Consider the following 18711-nt stretch of genomic DNA (forward strand, 5'->3'; position numbering starts at 1 on the left):
GGTAGCAGTTCACAGACTGCTGCCCCAGAAAAGAGCTTTACAATAGAAAGTAAATTACAGTAATTGAGATTACAGTAATGCAGAGCTTTGTGTTTAACCAGTGATTGACAGCATTTGAATATGCAAACAGTCTTACCTAAATTTGGTTTTAACTGTTCAGGTTTGGTATGTCCCTGCAGTCCGAGTTATTCCCCCTTCCCCTTTCAGTTGCCCGTTTAAGTGGTAATTTCTTGTTGATTCTTTAATGGCTGTTTGAAAAAATAAACATCCTGCTTTTTACAGTTACATGAGATCACTTTTGCTTGGAGACCAGCTTTTTCTCCTTAAAATGCTCTGGATTTTTGTCTCACGTGGCATTGCCTGTGTAGGTCTGGGTATGTGCCACACCTGAATCGGAATATTTTGTTTATTTGCAGGTGAGGTGTGGGCAGTGTCTCTGTAGTGATCACATTCCCTGTCTTTAATGTGCCCTTGGTGACCAAGCTCTTGTTGTCGCTATGAGAAAGGATTCCGGCCCTATGGATTGGTTGCAGCAGCAAATTATGGTAAGTTGGAGCGTGGAAATTTGTAGGATATGTTTATTTCTATTGTATTTGGTTGTTGGGCCAAGTCAGTAAATAATGGTGTGTTTTAGAGAAGGAACACTGTGTCTTTCAGTGTGATAAACTCTGGGATCAGCATATCTGAAAGGCACCTTAATCTGAGTTTGCTTTCTTGTGAATTTATGTGAGAATGATGTTATTTGATGTTCGTGCTGACTCTACATCAATACATGCATTTTTTTCTCTTTGTCTTTTTTTTTTTGCAGATTCTTTTCCCTTGCTGGAGTTTTTCAGTTCTGTTGAATGTGTAATTCCAACTATGGCAACAAGAGTAGAAATAAATTCTACTTTGGCGTCTTTGACGGCTGTCCCTGACCTAGCTGAGCTCAGGGCAGAGGAGAAGGCGCAGCGTGTGTATGTCAGCGTGCTTTCGGATGCCAGCAACAAGGCAAAGGAGGCCTCAGCATCACTGACTCTTGAAGAGAACAAGAAATTTGGGAATTCTTTGAGTTCTGCAACGATGCCCTCTCTGGGATCAAGGCCGAGACTTTTCCCAAAACCTTTTAGTAAAGAGAAATCCTCGGATACTTTTGCAAACGTCAAACCGCCCGTCCCAGCATTCAGATCCAGCAGCATGGTGAGAAAAACCACTGAGGAGACATCCTCTGTGAAGGTGTTGAGCGGGAACGTCCCTCCTTTAGTGGATCAGAAAGCCATTGACACTGAAAACCAGGCTGACAGCAACATGGTGACAAACGTGACTTTCTATACGGGGCCCAGTGCCAACACGGTCATTCTGTTCGAGCCAGCGGGCTCCGAGCAGGCCAAGGTCAGCCTGGCCCAGGAGAAAAGGGCTCAGGAGCGCAGGGGATTTACTGCTCTGCAAACCAAGGACCTCCAGAGCTCTGTGAAACCAGCAGAGACACCCAGGAATCCTGACGGCTCTCTCCATAGGCATATGTCGTTTTCCTCCAGTCTCAGACCAGACTCCTGGAACTCCCTCAAAACCGGTGAAAAGAAAGATGCTCGTGAAGCTCATCCAGGGGAGAAAAACAATGATGATGCAAATAATCTCAGCAATAAAGTTGATTTCTCTGTTGATGCCCAGCAAAGGGCAAAACATAGACCGGTGTCTGCTATTTTTCTGGAATCATTACGAGATCAAAAGCATCACAATGTGGAAGCTTCTGAGGGAAAATCTCCTACAGAGAATTCTGGGGTTAGAAAACCAAGGCCTTTATCCATGGACCTGACAGCTAAGTTTGAGCATAAAGATCTTTCTTCTTGCAAGAAGGCTGGTTCATCCCACGAAAGCAAGGAGAATGTATCCATAATTGCTTTTACTGATGTGGGTGGTCGTGATCAGTCTGAAATGGGGCCAAAACATGAAGAAACTGAATTGAATAAAAGTAGTTCTTCTAAAACAAATCTGAAATGCAGTAGTCAGGACATTGGTGTCCTAAATAATGGGAAATACACCTGGGAAACAAAACTTAAATCTAAAAGTGAACAAATTGAGACAAAACCAGAAATAATAATTAACTTGCATGGTCCTGAAAGAAGCCCTGAAACAACCAGTGAAAAAAGAGCTGCTGAGGGAGGGAAAAGACCGGATCAGAAGGAAACGTACATGTTCCTGGGCTGTGAAAGTCCTTCAGCTTCCTCAGAAAAAGAGAGTAATATCTTAAGAGGTAGTGTTAAAAAACACATTAGTTTGTTTACTTCAGAAAGTCCCAGTGCCACAGTGGATCCAGAGGTTCTCCCAGGAACTGCTGAAAAGGAAAACAGGTGTGTGACCATCCAGCAGAGGATCAAGGAGCTGACAACAGAAAATCCTGACATGAAGGGAGGAAATCTGCGCCGGTCGCTGCAGTCACGGCCACTCTCTGCGGACTTAACCAAGATGTAGGTTACAGAGAAATTCTGTTTAATCCTCTTGGCTTCATGTTGTTCAGTAAAACTCGTTCTCTCAGTCCAGTAAAAAAAAGCTTGATCATTTTGCTTCCACTTAATGTGATTTTTTTTGCTATTATTTTTAAGCTCCTTTCCTGCCTTTTTTAACCCAGAAAGAGAAAATTAAATATATTCTGACAAGAGTGGGGAAAAAAAAGCTGTCAATATAGTGACCTTTGCATGTAACTGTCAATGAGGTATTATAGCTTGTTATGCATCTCTAAATCCTCTTTTATCAAATAAGATGCATAATTAACAATTTTTTTGGGAAATTCATTTAGTCTATATACAATTTAACCACCAAAGGCAGTCATTTACTATGAAATAGTGATGTTTCTAATTTAGTAAGCGTAATTTGATGGATAATTTCTACCTGCTTTGATAGGAAGGGACCCTGCTCACTGCCCAGCTGGACTAAAGTAACACCAGTCCTTTGTTTTAGGTTTTCAAGTCCAACGTCAGGTGGTGAAGCAAAGCCTGAGAAACCTGGGGAGGGTGGAGCTGACTCGATCCACGACCTGCAGGAAAATGCAAAAGTAAGGAACTGGCAGCAGCTGGTGGGCTCCAGCTGGCTCTGCAAGGAGAAGGTGCTGTTGTGTGTGGCTTTATCAATCAGTGACTTTTAAATGGGTATGGAGAGTATGAGGGCTGACACAATCCCAGTGGATTTGCTGGTGTAAGTTTGTCTTTAGGACATGCAGGGAAAAGTTCAGGAGTATTGTGTCTGCTGAGTTTGTCAAGCTCAGTGTGCACACTGCTCAGTGTAGGAGTGGTAGAGAGGGAAGAGTGTTTTGTGTACTGTTTTTAAGAGATTTATGATGCTTGAAACCCCAGTGAATTGCCTCTGGCTGTGGTGGGTTTGTGCAGTGATTATTCTTTATTTTCTCCAAGCAGAGCATTAGTATTGTGCTTTCCTGCATGCATGTCCCAGCTCCTGGTAATTCCCAGCCTGGACCTTTGTCAGGCTCCTCGGCAACATTTACCTGAGCAGTTTAGACAACAAAGTGTTCCAGGGAAAATGAGGATTTGCTGTGGAAGCTTTAGGCTCTCTCTGTTTCTAAGCAACACTTCAGTGTTGCAAAACAGAACTTCTCTGGTGACAGTTCTTAGTAGAGGGAATTTAATGTGGTTTAAGGGTGTTTGTAGTGAGTTCTCATGGCTTTTTTCCTGTCCAAGATAGGAATATGTGCAAAGGTGCAAAGTTTCTGTAGTTCAGTGTTATTCTCAAAGAGAGAAATTGGTTTTAAAAAGGAAGTCTTTCATTACTGGAAGTGCTATTTTCAGAATCTGACAATGAAGTAAGATTAAAGAAATTCCTTGAAGAATATAGCTCAGAGTTAAAAGTCTTTATTTATATACCTTTAGTGTGAATTTTCTGATGTTCTTTAGCTTTTTTAAAAAGACAATCTTAAGTCAACTCCAAGTTTTAAATTTTTAAACTTGAATGAAATGTGAACTCCTGTAAGACCTCTAGGATTCTTTGATTCCTTTTATTATTTGCATGCTGTGCTTTTTCAGCAAGTGCTATTAAAAATACCATGTTTTAGGATGCTGCTTGTATTTTCTATGAGTAGATAATAACATTGGTAATAAATAAATATTGATTTCTATCTTTTCTTTTTCACTTCTGCTCAGCTTAACGTTTCTCACAGCTGAGCATCTCCAGCTGGGATATTTACTCAGATCATCATGTTCATTGCAGTTTGACCATGTAACTGTTATTAGCGAGATAATTCTGTTAAAATCAAGATTCAGGAGCTGGGGCTACACCTTCCCTTAAGTTACCTTGGTCTCAGTGGAGTTTGTGTTCAGGGAACGTGGATGTGTTTGACTTGTACAGGCTCTGTTGCACAAAGTAGCTACGAGTAAGTTTATTTTAAAACTTCATTACACATTTTTAAAATAAACTCAGATAACTGTTTGATTTTGTTGTTCCAGAGCAAGGAGCTGAAGCTCACCCATGGCACAGATTTCACCGAAGCATTTGCTCCTGGGAAGCCTTGGAAATCCCGGCAGGTTTTAAAGATAACCAATAAACCCGATCAGGTGGAGAGGAAAGGAAGCTTCCTGGGAGATGGTCAGCATTTGTCACAGCAGAGTGAGAGTTCTGTCTCATTCACCAGCAACTTTGAAAAGAAATTAAACCCAGCACTTCTGGAAAAGCCCTTCATTAAAACTGTCCGGGCCACCCTGTTTGAGCACAATGTCCAGAAGCACAGCGTTGTTGCTGAGCGTTCTGTGGCTGATCCTGCACCAAAAAGGAGCCAGGAGCCCGAGGCAAAGCAGGACCTGGTGGTTTCAGGGCACAGCAGACGCTCGTGGATGGGAGAAGGGGAGGAAACCACTACTGCAAAGGAGCATCACAAGCAGCCTGATCCATCAAAACATCCAGCACATGTAGAGAAAAGTCCAAAACCGGCTTGTTCAAGTGAAGACAAGAAGATCATTCCGGGAATTGTCTTAGAAAAATCTTTGGTTGAGAAAAGTGAAAAACCCGCTCCCAAAAATGCAGAAGATTCTCAAATTTACCAAAGAATAGAGCCCAGGTATGAAATCTTTCAGACGTGTGGTGAAAGGGCTCTTAGTGAAGCCATCACAATGGCTCCTGAGAAAAAGGCCATGACACTGAGAGCTAGAAAATCATCTGTGAAAGAGAATAAAACCGATGAGGACGTTGTATCCACAGGGCAGTCAGTTAAGGCAAGTAGTCACACTTTTTACTTGAAAGAAGAAAATGTTACTTCAGAAGCCAGAGAGACAAAGGTTCTCACGAGCAAGGCTGTGTTGAGAGAACCTGCTGGTTTTCTCTCCAGTGAATGCACTTTACCTGAACAGAAAAAAGACTCTGATAAAACTGATCCTGAGCCACTGTTCATAACAGAGAAAATACCTTATTCCACAAACAAAAGTAAAGGTTTGGGAATGAGTGAAAAAGTCAACAAGCTACATGGTGAAATTAAAGGTGATAAGAGTGAAGTCTCTTCAGTAGGTAAATCAGAGAGGATTAATGTTGTGAAATGCTCTTCTGAGAAAAGGAGTTTCAGGGCAGGTGGGACAGACATCCAGGAATTCCGAACCAACTTGGATCATGAAGTGATTTCCACAAGTGTCAATAAACATGGGGCTCAGGCTTCAGTGCTTGCAAGTGGGCAATATTTTAAATCTTCCAGTGGTCACCCCCCTGATACAAAGGGACTGAACATTTCTAAAGAGGAATCTGGGGCCTTTGGGTTGAGGAAAAGTTCGGACTTAAATTGCAAAGAGCAAGACTTTAGCTTGGCTTCTACAGCTCCTGAAAACAGCGAGAAACTCCGAGGAGCAGATCCAGATGAGAAAGTCAGGAGAAGCAGAAGTAGCGTTTCTGACTTGAAGATTTCTGAAAGGTGGAGGAGGAGGACCTTGCCTCAGGAGTCACTCAAGGTAGAAGAAGTTGTGTGGCTCACTCCTGAAAATATCAAGAAGCTGAGCCGGACAGATTCATTGCAATTGACTGAAAATTCACTTAAAAAAAGAGGCAAAAAAATCAAAGATGAGGTGGAAGGGAGTGAGGCAAACCAAGCTGTTCTTGGCAGTCCTGATGATTACATGAAACATCAGAGTTCTGTCTTTGAGCCAAAGGCAACTTATTTTGCAGTGACTTATCAGATTCCTGGTATGAAAAAAGAGAAAAGCTTTCATGGTGCTCCCAGTGCAAGTGAAATTAATACGGTTTCTGGTTCAAGTGAGGGAGCAGCAATTAATCTGGACCCTGTTTTTCCTGGAAGGTCTAAACCTTTATTGCAGCAACCAAATAAAAATGTGACAAGTTCAGCTTGTAGAGAAGACTCCTGGGAAGCGCGTATTAGCAAGGATTGGGTCAAAGAAGATGAAAAAGATGCAGTTTTCTCCAAAAATGTTGCATTTGGTAGTTTTCAAATGTCTAGGAAAGATAACCAACAGCACCGCGAAAAAGGTCTGGATCATTCTAAAGATAAAATTATAGATGTTGATGCTTTCCTGTTAAAACATGATCAGGAAAATACAGCTCAGGCTGATCTCAAGAGTGGCAGGAGGAAAGTCTCCTCTTACCGTGAACCCCAGTCCCCGCAGGTGCATAAGGACAGTGAACTGGGCCCCCAGAAAAGGAGGGACAGCAATTCTGATTTTCCTGGAAGGAAGGCTGAGGATGGGTACAGATCCCAAATTCTCGACATTGATGCGCTTATGGCAGAATACAAAGAAGAATCAGCAAAGGCCGGTAAAGTTCAAGAGAAGCTCTCCGAAGATCTTGGCTCACTGAGTAGGGAGAAATCAAAGAACAAAAGAAATGTGTCAGATAGAATGACTTTTACCTACAGCTGGAACGAGTGGAGGAGTGGATCAGACCACTATTCAGTTAATAACAAACCAGGTGAACGTGCAGAAGAGCAGCACAGGCCAGAGAAACTAATCCTGAACGAAAAGAGCAAAGAGAAACTGGAATTACGGAGCCCTGAATTTGATAAGCAGAAGCCCAAAGACAGAAAGGTCAGCCCTCCTTACTGGGGAAACCCCAGCAGCATTTTTCCAGAGAAGTTTGTGAATTCACCTGTGGAATATGCCAGGAAGAAAACTTTCATTGTTGATGAGGATGAGGAAGTGAACTTGACCTCCAGAAATCAGGGTGCAAAATTTGTGATTGAAAAGGTACAGCCCATAAATGTAGCGAGCACGGAGCAGAGGCTGGAAGTCAATCTGGCCTCCAAGTTGTCCCTAAAGGCTGATGATGGGCTCTTGCAGAAGAAGTTGGTGACAAAAGAACAGTTCTTGGAGGTGTCTCCAGAGAGCAGTTGGAACAAAAACATAGTGAGGAGCTCTACACTGAGAAGCAAAGACAGCACAAATAAAATGTGCGAGGGCGACTCGTTCAAAAGTAAGACTGATTGGAAGAGCTCCATATCTGGGTTTGGGACTGTCCCTGCAGATCTCAGACGATCCTACTCGGAAAAATGCCGCCAAGGAAGGGACAGCCTGCCCCTCATGCAGGAGGTGAGGGCAAGGAAGGACCTGCATCGATCCAGGCCAAGCTTCCCCTTGGAAAACCTGGATAACTCGTGGAAACACAAGGTGTCAGCTCAGCCAGAACCATTCTTCCATGAGGATAAAAAGGTATTTTCAAATGGTAGCCGAGTGTTTAATGTAACTGTAACCGAGCTTTTCTTTATTAAGGATTTTATTGTGTCCTTGTGGCACTTTTCAGCACTCTGCAGCAAATCCATACTTTTCACTGGAGTTCATTTCTTTTTGTGCTCTCTTTTCTTGAGCAATGGCTATTGCACTGGATGACCTCATTTTTGCTTCAAGTCTAGAAATACTTATTGATGTTTCTGTGGAGAGCTTGAAAAAGCTTTAAAAAGTGTGCTTATTAGTTTTGCAGTGCTGCGAACCTGGGAGGTTAAATTGTTAACTCTGCAATTTTATATTTACTTGAAAAGAAGTAATTTGGATTTATTTTACAAGTCGTCAGCAGTGATCTTTTTGGAGCTCTCTTTGCTTTTTGTCCTTATCTGAAGGAAGCAAAATTTATTTTTATTTTTACTGGTTCAATGGCCTTCATTTGTCTGTGAAATTCCACTGCTTTCCTGACTTTGGTGAGAGGCAAGAGATTCCCTTCACACAGTGACATGTGAATGAAACCCAGAGGTTGAATTTGACTGAAAAAGACTTTAATGGTCTTATAATTCTGTGATTAAAGTGTAGGATGTTCATAGCTATCCTGTTTTTCCATTTTGCATTTTCAGCTTTGAGTTTCCTCTGTTTTGTTTTTTTTTTCCAAAAGGCATTTTTTATATATATATATATATATGTAATATGTATATGTGTATGTGCATATGCATGTATATTTAATTACATTCATAACTGTATTTTACAGGCTTCTAGGAAAGAGTGGAGCAAACAGAGCTCAGACAAAACAGAGGGAACAGACTTTTCCTCAGTGTCTGCACAGAGGAGCCACCACAGTTTCTACAAGGAGAGAAGAGCAGATTTTGGGATGGTATGTGACCCTGGAGGAGGGGTTTGGGGTGGGATCAGGGAGTTGCAGCTCTGTTTTCCTTTTTGCAAAGGGCTGTGGTTAGGAGGATGTGCTGCCAAGCAGGGAAGCATTTGCTGGGGGGTAGAACTGGCGAGGCTGCTCCTCCCTGGGATCCCACCCCTCTGCTCCCTGCCAAAGCGTCCAACACGAAGCCTCAGCCGTGCAGCTTGTTCACTTTGCTTTCTGAATGAAGAATTCTCATCCTGAACTCAAGATGGCTCTAGAGCATTACGGTTTTTGTTGTTTTCTCTGCTTGTGCAGACAAATAGGACTGTGTCCCAGCCTGAGAAATGATGGGTTTAATTTTCTTTCTGTTGGCAACACACAGAGAAGTGTTTCTGTGAGGGATCACAGCTGACTTTGTGTGTTAGAGACAAGTCAAACCACCCAAAAACTGTTGGGTTGGATTCCTGCTGGACATTGTTGGGTGCTGTTCTCCTCAGTTTCAAAAGGATGTCCTGACTTTAGCCCTCAGAGAAATTTTATGTTGTGAAATAGCGTCCTACATCCAGCTGTTGTTCTGAAATATGAAACAAAGGTGTGGATGTTTCAAAAGATGCACAATAAGTGAAATATCAACGTTTTCTGAGGGAAGTAAAGGATTTGGGAAGTGGAGACTGAAGGATGTTGTCCCATGGACTGTCCCAAGGTCACACCTCCCCTGTCCTGTCTCTGCCAGCACACTCTGCACTGCCCTGTTCTGTCATGGCTCGCTCTGCTGTTTGCAGCTCTTTAGCAGAGAACACACAGAAATATAAAAAGGAGAAGAAACTCAGTGGTTTCTTTCCTTCTTGCAAAGAAAAAGAGAACACCTAAACCTATAAGGATTTTATAAACAAGTTTCCTAACTGGACTTTTGGAAATGGGCTCAGATTATTCTTTAATTCCAGTCTTTAAGCTTCACGGAAGGTATCCAAGGGCTAATGTCCCTTTTTCTTTCCCAGTCTTAGCATGGTTCATCTTAGGGAATTTGGGTTATTGACAGAACAGGCATTTATCCAACCCCTAAAAGTTATGTGCCACCAGCTTATAGTGCAAATATATAGAGGTGGTGTTAGATAGGTAGGAAACGTGGGACAGAAGTGCTGTTGGAAGTAATGCTGGGATAACTGAACTGTTCAGGTGCTGTACTCAGGTAAAAACAACTCTTGTTCTCCAACTTTTTTGTTGATTGAGAGGTTACTCAGAATAGTCCTTCAGCTTCACCAAGTGTAGCCTGAGACAGGAAGGGAAGGTGAGGGAAACTCATCTCCATGAAAAGAGAAAACTCACCAGTGTGGAATTCAGTAGGATCCGAGTGCTTTGCTCCTTTGTGTATCTTTGGAGAGGCTCCTCGGGGTGTGTTTGTTGTGCAGTGCCGTGGGAGCCAAAGGGCAGCCTGGTCCTCCTGGGTGTAAAGTGCAAGGGAGTGCATGGAAAGGGCTTTGGCTTGCATTTGGGAGGTGGGAAACTCACCACACTGATGTTTTCCAAAGCCCCGCAGAAACACTGCAGAAGGTGATGTAAATCCAAACCGTTTCTTTTCTGCATCAAGGTTATGCCTTTGTTTTCTTTGGAGAAAACAAATTTTGGGTGCGGAGTCGCAGTTCTGTCAGTGTTCCAACACTCCCCTCTGCTGGAGACACTTCTGAGCTGTGTGACAGACACGAGGGGTCAGGAAAGAGCCACGGGAGCCACAGTTAAATCCCCTATTTCCCTGGAATCCGAACACAGTCTGTATTTCCCCGGTGCAGCTGTAAAGGGGGATTAGATGGAAATGTAACATCATGCTGCTCTTTGCTTTGAGCGGTTTCTGATCTGTGTAGTTGGGAATTTACTTATTTTTCCTTGTGGCTTAGTGGCAGAATATATTTTCCAGTCCGTGTTGCTGGTCAGTGAGGGTATTGGTATCACTCTAGTGAGACTGAGTGCTCAAAGTCTTGTTGTAGAATAAATGATTCCTTTTGAGTCACATTCACCACTAAAGCAATGAAGAACTGGTATTAATACCCTTTTATATTTGCCAAACGAGTTTACAAGAATATCCATTTGCTGCATTATTCCACATCTGTCTGTGATAGTAAACAACTGCTTGAATGGCATTTTCCAGGACAGCTGATGAGCTATGTTCTTATGGATAAACACAATTCCAAGTGGAAGCAAGGTGCAGTGGTATCACTTTACCTCTGGAGAAGTCATTTCTTTGTGATTATATTCCAGAGAATCTGCTTGTAATTAGGCTTTTAGAACATTACATAGAACGACTTTGAAATCAACCATTGCAAAATACCAGTGGCAATATGGGATTGGCATTTGAAATGGCAAAGGATGATACTTTGGAGATTTAACGCTCATCTAGATCACAATGTTCAGCTATTTTGAGTTTGTGTTGATTAAAAAACAGAGTAAGGCTTTTATAAAGATTCCAGCATCACTGCTGGACTGTCATCATCTGTGGTTTTACTATGGCTGGTACTTCCCTCTCTTTCAGCCCTGCTGCAGCACAGAGCAGGTATAAAAATGGAGTTTTGTGCTTTGGAGGGGTTTCTCTCACAGACTCAGCTGCAAATCTCAGGGCTTTGGGCTTTTGTAGGGATTTTTTCCTTTAAACCTGGAATGCAGGTGAAGGGATGGGTGTGAACACTGAGCAATCAAACCCTCTCTGGACTGGTACCTGTGGTTGGATGTGGGGCTGTTCCCACTCAGCGCCACACCTACACATCCAGGGGCGACCACAGAGCTCAGGAGGTGTTCCCATAAATTGTGTGATGCCATCAGAGCTGACGCTGGGTCGCAAGCCTGGATTCCTGATGGAGTCATCCAGACTGATAAGAGTGTTGGGACTTAAAACCTGAGGAATGTGTGCTGGGACTCATCCTCCAAATAAAGGAGCTGCAGTTGGGCCGTGGGGCTGGAGGAATTGCATCTTCAGGTGGAAATGGAGCAGCTTTAGTGCAGCTGTGGGTTATAACCCAAACTGCTGCTCTGGGGAGTTGGAACAGAGCACTGCTACTAGAACTGGTATAGGCAGGAATTATTTTGAAGCCTCTCAACATATTTATTTATTTATTTTATATTAAACTCTGTGGGGTTTTTTTTGGTTTTTTGTCGTTTAGGGAGGAAAATCTCTCTAATGGTCTCCACAGAAAGATGCATTTATATGAGACTGCGATGTGTGGGTGGAGAAGGGTTTGTTGAAGAAAATCATGAGCTGACTCCTAAAATATCTTGGAAATGAGGTGCAAGGGAGAGAAGATAAATATTTTATAAACATGTGCAGATGAATTTATGGTTTGGCTTGTCACAGTTCACCAGTTGTTTTCAGTTCTGCCCATGACAGGTCTGTCTCCTGCCCACTGAAAACCACACCTTCTCTTTTTCTGGATTTTGTAAAGCCTCTAATACTGGAACTTTGTTCCTTCTGAAACCCATCTTGAGTTGTTCTGTTACCCCAAAAACTGACTCAGCGTGGAAGAAAATCAAAATACCTTGTCAACTCTACGGGAATTCATAGGTGTTGATTAGAAAAGTGAGGGGTAGTTTCCTTGAAGTACCAAAACTTCAAGGAGAGGAGGCTGCAGCATCCTGGATGCTGTTTTGTGTCACCTCAACCTTGTCCCTCCCTGGGAAAGGTGAGAGCTGGAGCAGTGCTGGGAGGAGACAGGCTGCAGGGGCCCTCCCTGGATGGGCTCTTGTCACTTATCTTTGCTTTTCCTATCAAAAAAAGGACGTCAGTAAAAAACCCCCAGTGTTACAATTCCCATTTTTGCTCTTCACAAACCACCCACTGCTCATGTCCAACAACTCCACCACTCTCTATTTTAGACCCAGCCCGAGGAGGACGACCCGGGGGTGGGTAGAGCTCTGCCTGGGCTTTCTTCCTTTTTTGGCAGTTTTCATTCCCTGGGAACATTCCAGGGGTGTATAAAAAGCCACTTGGTTGTGTCTATTTCTTCTCGTTCACAAAAGACGTTTTTATATCCAAAGAACATAAACTCCTCTCGTTACATGTGTAGGTTTTTTTGTCTTTTCCTGTACATCACCCAAAACAAGGTCAGCGAGCGACACCGCCGGTGTTCAGAGCGTTTCATAACTGAGAGGGTTTAGAGCTTCCCTTTCCTTCTGGAGGGCCTTTACTGCAAAACACCAAGTCCTGTCACTAATTCCAGCCTGACCCACTCCAGATTACGGAGCTGGGAGCAGTGGGCTGCTCAATAACAAGTGGTTAAGTCACGTGCTGCCGGCAGCTCAGCGTCTGCTCCTGAGGAGCCCCAGCTCGTGGTGAAGGCGCCCAGCTCGGTGACGTGGGGCCAGGCACACTCGGTACATTATTCATGGTGCTTTTAATTGCTCCACTCTGCTTTTAACTGGTGCTGGAGGCGGGGAGAGCCGGGAGCTGCCTGGAACAGGGATGGGTTGGCGTTAACTCGGAGCGGTGGAAAATGGAGTATTATTATTGTCCACGTCTGCTGAAGTTCCTGCAGTATCTGTGGGTAAGTGTGCTCTGGAATGTCAGTGTGTGCTCCCAGAGCTGGCTGTTTCCACTCTTTTCGGAAATCCTGGGAGGGTTTCTATGTGAGGGCTTTCCTCAGCAGTTCCTTTTTGAGTAGTAACGTGAAACTCGGGATTTATTTTGGGTGAGAAAGGCTGTTTTATCTCTAATACTTAAAACTGTAGCCTACCAGAATGTGCCTTGGAAAGCCCTTTTAGGAATTAACCTTTCTTCCTTGTTTATGCAGAACCATGGGAGTTGTGGTTTAGTTTAGTGTGTGTTAGGAATATTCTTCCCTCTTTGTGTAAAAGCTCTCCTTGGCTGTGGAGCTGCTGCCCCAGAACCCTCCTGCCCTGCTGCTGGTACAGCCACTGCCTGCTATTCCAGGAAAACAGCCGTGCTCCTGGCTTTAGGAGTGTGTCATTTCACAGTTCCTTACTTGTTTTTAATTTGACTCTTCATGGGTTTCGATGTCTCGGTGAGCACTTCCTCTTCCAACACTCCTCAGGGCTGTCTGTCGTGAAAAGCTCTTTTTAGCAGGCTCTGACTGTGCACAGGGACTGCTGTGTGTCTGGAACTTTCACATTTATAAAACATGCCTTTGAGCTGAAAAGCCTTTATGAATAAATACTGTGTTGCTTTGAACTAATCACTTAATGTTTTAATTTCTCCTGTACTCATCAAAGGTCGGTTTTCATTTGCTTGTTGTCGTTTGCATTGATCTTCATTTTTTCAGCTGTCAGTTCAGCGTTTAATCAGTGCCGACATCAAACTTTTTCATGGTAGCTGTTTGCTACTACGTTTTAAAACTGTAGCAAAGAGTTTCCTTCCCTCCTTTTGGGTTGAATTTTGCAATCCCTGCCTGTATGTCCTTTAATCAGTAGTGAGGTGAGATTGCCCGCTGCAAATTTCTTGCTGCTGGGGGAGAAAATTGTACTTGAAGAACTGGGGATTTTATGAAAAACCTTTTCCTGCTGGAGACTGGAGTAGCGTAAAACGTGGAAGTGCTTTGAAATTAATTTTATTTGACCATCTGTATTTTTAAGAGACAAGCTTCCTTTAAATTGCAAACTAAAAAATTAGTCATTAGTGTGACGAGGGGGTGGATGTTCTTCGTGGTTTGTCAGTGTGAGAAGTGTGAAAGAGCTCTCTCCCTGCTCTTGCTTTGACATGGGATTTTCCATAAGGCCAGGGAAAAAAAGTCCCAAAACAACCCAAACTTTGGATCAGTCCAGAAGGTGCCTGGGATGGTGAGCTCCAGTATTGGGCAGTTCTAGACTGTAACAGAACCGAATGTTGTATTTTCTGGGTGTGCATTCTCTTTTAGAGGCCCTGGAGCATTCCTTAGGAGCTTTCATTCATGCACGCTTCCTGATTTACTGCAAGAAAATATCAGAATGACAGGTCTGATATTCATGTTGTTAAAAAAGAAATTTAAGGGACATACACAGTTGTGCCTTCTGTCACTTTCTGTGCTGCTGTTGCAGCTGGAGGCTACTAAGGAGATACTTATCTGTTCTCTCTACTTACAGTCAGGAGTAACCAGAGATGTTTGGGTTGGTTGTCAAGTGCTATTTAATCTGTCTTGGAGAGCTAAGATGCTTTATTCATTAGGCAGACATACCTGAGGAAGCTACAACTCTTAATTAAAAAATATTATAATGAAAATCTGCTTTTAAAGCTACTCCATGGAGTGACTGTTGGGTTGCATCTCCTCTGCTGTGTATTTGTTTTACTCCTGCGGTGGTGGAGTTGTGGGACATCACTGGACCCACTCAGTGCCAGCTCTCTGCTAATTCCTTGCTGATTGCTCTCCTGATGTCTGGGCAGGATGTGTCTGACGGTGACAGACAGCACTTTCTGAGCACAGCAGGGTCTGTGGTGCGCCCCAGTCCACGTGCAATGATGTGAGCACCACGCGTCTGCGTCCTGTGGGTGGGGGACAGCTCTGGGTTTCTGAGCAGTGTCTGTGTGTCCAGTGAAACGTTTTTTTTTTTTCCCCCCCAGCTTGTATATATTTGAGTATTTTCCGGTGTGCATGAGGTGTCCATCACCCCTCTTCTAGCTGGTCAGGAGCTCTGCTGCAGTTGGTACAAGACGTCTTTAGGTCTGGCTTGCGCAGGAAGTCCTGTAGGTGCAGCTCCGTGGTCTTGCATCACTCACAGGGTCAGACTGGTCATGCCAGGTGTGCAGCCACAGCACTGGGGTTTCCTGTTCCAATGCCCTTTGTCCAAGAGCCAGTTTTTTTGGCTTCCTGGTGGACACAGCCTCTACTGGACTGCTCTGGCAGTTCTGTTCCTGCCTGTGGCCTTCTCAGTTGTCAGCAGATCTTGCTCTGGCTCACTGCTCAGCTTTGGCTTTCTGGAATGGATGTGGTGCTGGGTCTCCTGCCCATGCTGGTACCAGTCCTGATGAGTTGTTTTTTTCCCAGTCTGGCACTTGTCATTTTTCAAACAGCAAAGAAATGCTACATCCTGAAAGCACTCAAAGCAAATGGCTTGTTTTAAATAAAACATTCCTCTGCAGCATTGTGATGGTTTCAAAAGACCTCATTCTTCATTGATAGTCATGAGCTGAATAATTACAAAATCAAGAGAAAATTGGGGTATTTAAGGAAGAAGTAAGATTTAGAGTTTGTTTTGACAAGGTTTTGGTTGCTGCCTTTAAAGAGTAGTTTTGATATGTTTTGTCAGGTGACTCTGAAGGAAGCGGCAGCTGGTTAATAACCACTGTCCTGACGTGTCACTGCGAGAGGAGGTGGGTTGGTGACGGAAGGGAACTGAAATCATCACTCTGGAGCCACGGGCGATGGTCATCCTGCTCTGAGGGAGGGAAGGGGCTCTGTGCAGGTGTGCTGTGCCTTCCCTCTCTCTGCACTTCTGGAAAGTTCCTGTGGACTGTGCTGCTCTTCCCTTGTTGGATTAGTTTTTGGCAGTGGGGATGTTTCTTCCAAAGAGTTTAAAACCCCTCCCAGCCAGGTGTGTGCTCTCCTGGTGTCAGCAGGAGCGGATAACCTGGGTTCCCTCTCAATGACCTGGGTGAATGACGCCCTCGCACAGGAAAATCTGGAAAGGCATTTCCCCAATTCCCAGCTGCTGCTGTAGAAGAGGAATTGTGGTGTCTGTGGCATTGCTGAGAGCAGGCAGACGGGTCAGCCTGGCTGAGGAGCCCCATTCCCAGTGGGAACACGAGGGAGTGCTGTTCCACCACGCAGCGCTGCTGGCCCGCGGCCACATCCCAGCTCCCAGCCCAAGGACACGTGCTCAGTGCAAGGCAGTTTGTTCTAATGAGGTGTGGTATTAAGTTTAATTTACCATAAAATGCTCACATGGAGTAGCACATTCGAGGTTGACTTGTCACAATAAGGGTTTCATTGAGTAAGATGTAATCGTTTCTAGACCTGGTAATTTTTTTGCAAGTGACTGTGTGACAGGCTCAGGGCAGCTGGAAGTGGGGGCTGACTGTGCCTGCCCTCCTTCCCCTTATTTTAAGTCTGGAATTGTGAATATGCTTCTGAAAAAGTTCTTCCCTGTGAGGGTGGTGAGGCTGTGGCAGAGTTGCCCAGAGAAGCTGTGGCTGCCCCATCCCTGAAAACGTCCAAGGCCAGGTTGGATGGGGCTTGGAGCAGCCTGGGATAGTGGAAAGTGTCCCTGGCCATGGCAGAGTTGGAACTGGTTGATCTCTAAGATCCTTTCCAACCCAAACCATTCTGTGACACGAGGCTAAAGATGATTGTTAAACCTCATTTTTACACATGAAGCAGAGGTAACTTCACTGCCTCCCTCCTAATATTTTGCTCTAAAGCTATTTTGACTCAGTTCCTGCTTTTCCCAAGCTGTTGTCAGTGTTGCTGATGCTGGGAGACAGCCAAGTTCCCACTATTGTTCCTGTCCTTTCAGCAGTGGTGAGTTGTTCGTGCAGCCAGTGTTTACTGTGCTGAAAGGAAACAGAGTTTTTAGGGAGATACTTGAGCATGGGGAAAGGAGCTCTTTATAAAGGGCTTTCCTGGGGATACCACAACACTTTTACTGCAGGCCACAGGTGCTCTTAAAATGTAACTTCAGGTAAATCTGGAGCCTGAATGAAGCTTGGGAAAATGTAGTATTTGGTTTAGTGATTCACGATGGACACTAATAAATCCCTGGCACCTAAGGGGAGGTGGGATGGATTGTGTGCTGTCCATGTCCTGGGGAATGTGGGAATGTCCTGGGGAATGTGGGAGCACGGGGCTGCTGTGCTGTGTCTGGCAGGAGGAGGAGAAAGCAGTAAGAGCAGAGAGACCTGGAAGTAAAGGAAAGTGAGAGCACTTAGGTTATACAGCCATTGCAAATAAATCCAATAAAAATTCAAATGTATGAAGGAATTATTGTATTAACTTAACAGCTGGTGTATGGTCAATTTAGTGCCATCAAGCAATGCCTGATGTGAGTGGAAGACACATGGAATGGTGTTTTGTAGGGAGACGATGGAAGAGCAGTGTTCAGACAGGCCTTGGGCAGTGTGTGATCACACCAGGAACAGCTGGAATGGGTTCAGACACAGCTCCTTGTTACTGATCTTTGAAGAAGGAAATCCCTTGCAGGAAGAAAAACCTCTTCCTTCAGAGTGTTCTCTGAATTTTGTGAGTCAGATCTGAGCCCTCAGTACCTGAGGATTTCCTGAGCAGCCTTGGTGAGGAAAACAAGTGATCTGACATCTCCTCAGGCAGGTGGTGTGGAGCAGGAGCAGCGTGTTCTCCTGCTTGTTTCTGTGCACTCCACTCATTCTGTGCGCCCTGGGAGAAAAGTTCAGCAGGTGAAGGTATTTTAGGCTGTGTTCTGTGCTCAAGAAGTCTCACTTGAAGATGTTTTGTGGTTATCTGTGCTTAACATGTCCATTGGGTCCAGTGAGGGACTTCCAGGGGAGCCCTGGCTATGGCTTGACTTTGTTTTCCCTCCCTGGTGCAGGGAGAACCATTGCAGACATCTTCATCCTGGTTTTTTGTTTGTACAAATTAAAAACAATCTGCAACCATTCATCTTTTGTCTGGCTTCATCCCTTGGACATAAACAAATGTAAAGAAAATTGTTTTAGTCCTTTCCAGCGTATTTGTGCTGTAGGAATTTCCTGTTTCTGTTTTTTCAGTTTTTCCTCCTCCATTGAGCTGGAAGGGAAGTGCTGCAGGATTATGGACATGGCTTGCAAACAACCTCGTATATTTTTAGCTGGTTTCCTCAGCTTTAACATCGATAGCTTTGTTTTAGACAGAAACAATTCAAGGCACAAAAACTGTGTGTGTTCAGGATGTTTAACTGGGCCTTGCTAGGGTTCAGGAGAAATGTAGTTTGGGGGACAAAAGAATTGGCATTTTCTGAAATACTATTGTGTGCTTTATTGTTGCAATTATTACTGGTAGTTGTATTTAAATTGTTTAAAAACTTAGAGTAAAATTTATATTTCACAGTTACCTTTATCTACCGACTTTTATTAATCTTGATTTAATGATACGCTACCGCAAAAGTACCCAGAATCAGAGAAAGGATGGCTGACTTTTTGTTTACGAATAAAATGGGAAAGTGCAGCTTTTCAGTGATCCCATCAAGAATCACACTGGCAGTAGAATGGAAAAATTACTCTGGCAGGTATAAACAAGTATGTGGAGCATTCATTCAGTCATGAAAACTATTAATGTGCTTTCTTTATCAGAAGGGTGC

At 43.9% G+C, this 18711-nt stretch overlaps 1 protein-coding gene across 4 annotated transcripts in view; it reads left to right on the plus strand.

Moving 5' to 3' along the window:
• KIAA1671 (KIAA1671 ortholog) overlaps window positions 1-18711 on the plus strand; it is a 64368-nt gene that overhangs the window by 19847 nt on the left and 25810 nt on the right. For 3 of the 4 annotated variants that reach the window (XM_040081288.2, XM_040081286.2, XM_040081289.2), the window contains exons 2-6: window positions 417-545; window positions 809-2447; window positions 2938-3031; window positions 4434-7622; window positions 8386-8508. In XM_040081288.2, coding sequence (XP_039937222.1) covers window positions 862-2447; window positions 2938-3031; window positions 4434-7622; window positions 8386-8508 — 4992 coding nt within the window. In that variant the 5' untranslated portion in view covers window positions 417-545; window positions 809-861. Of the gene's footprint in view, window positions 1-416; window positions 546-808; window positions 2448-2937; window positions 3032-4433; window positions 7623-8385; window positions 8509-11100; window positions 13020-18711 lie in introns of those variants that run through there. The other variant, XM_040081292.2, reaches the window with a different exon arrangement.

The sequence above is a fragment of the Hirundo rustica genome, chromosome 17 (genome assembly GCF_015227805.2).
Source record: "Hirundo rustica isolate bHirRus1 chromosome 17, bHirRus1.pri.v3, whole genome shotgun sequence".
NCBI classification, from domain to species: domain Eukaryota; kingdom Metazoa; phylum Chordata; class Aves; order Passeriformes; family Hirundinidae; genus Hirundo; species Hirundo rustica.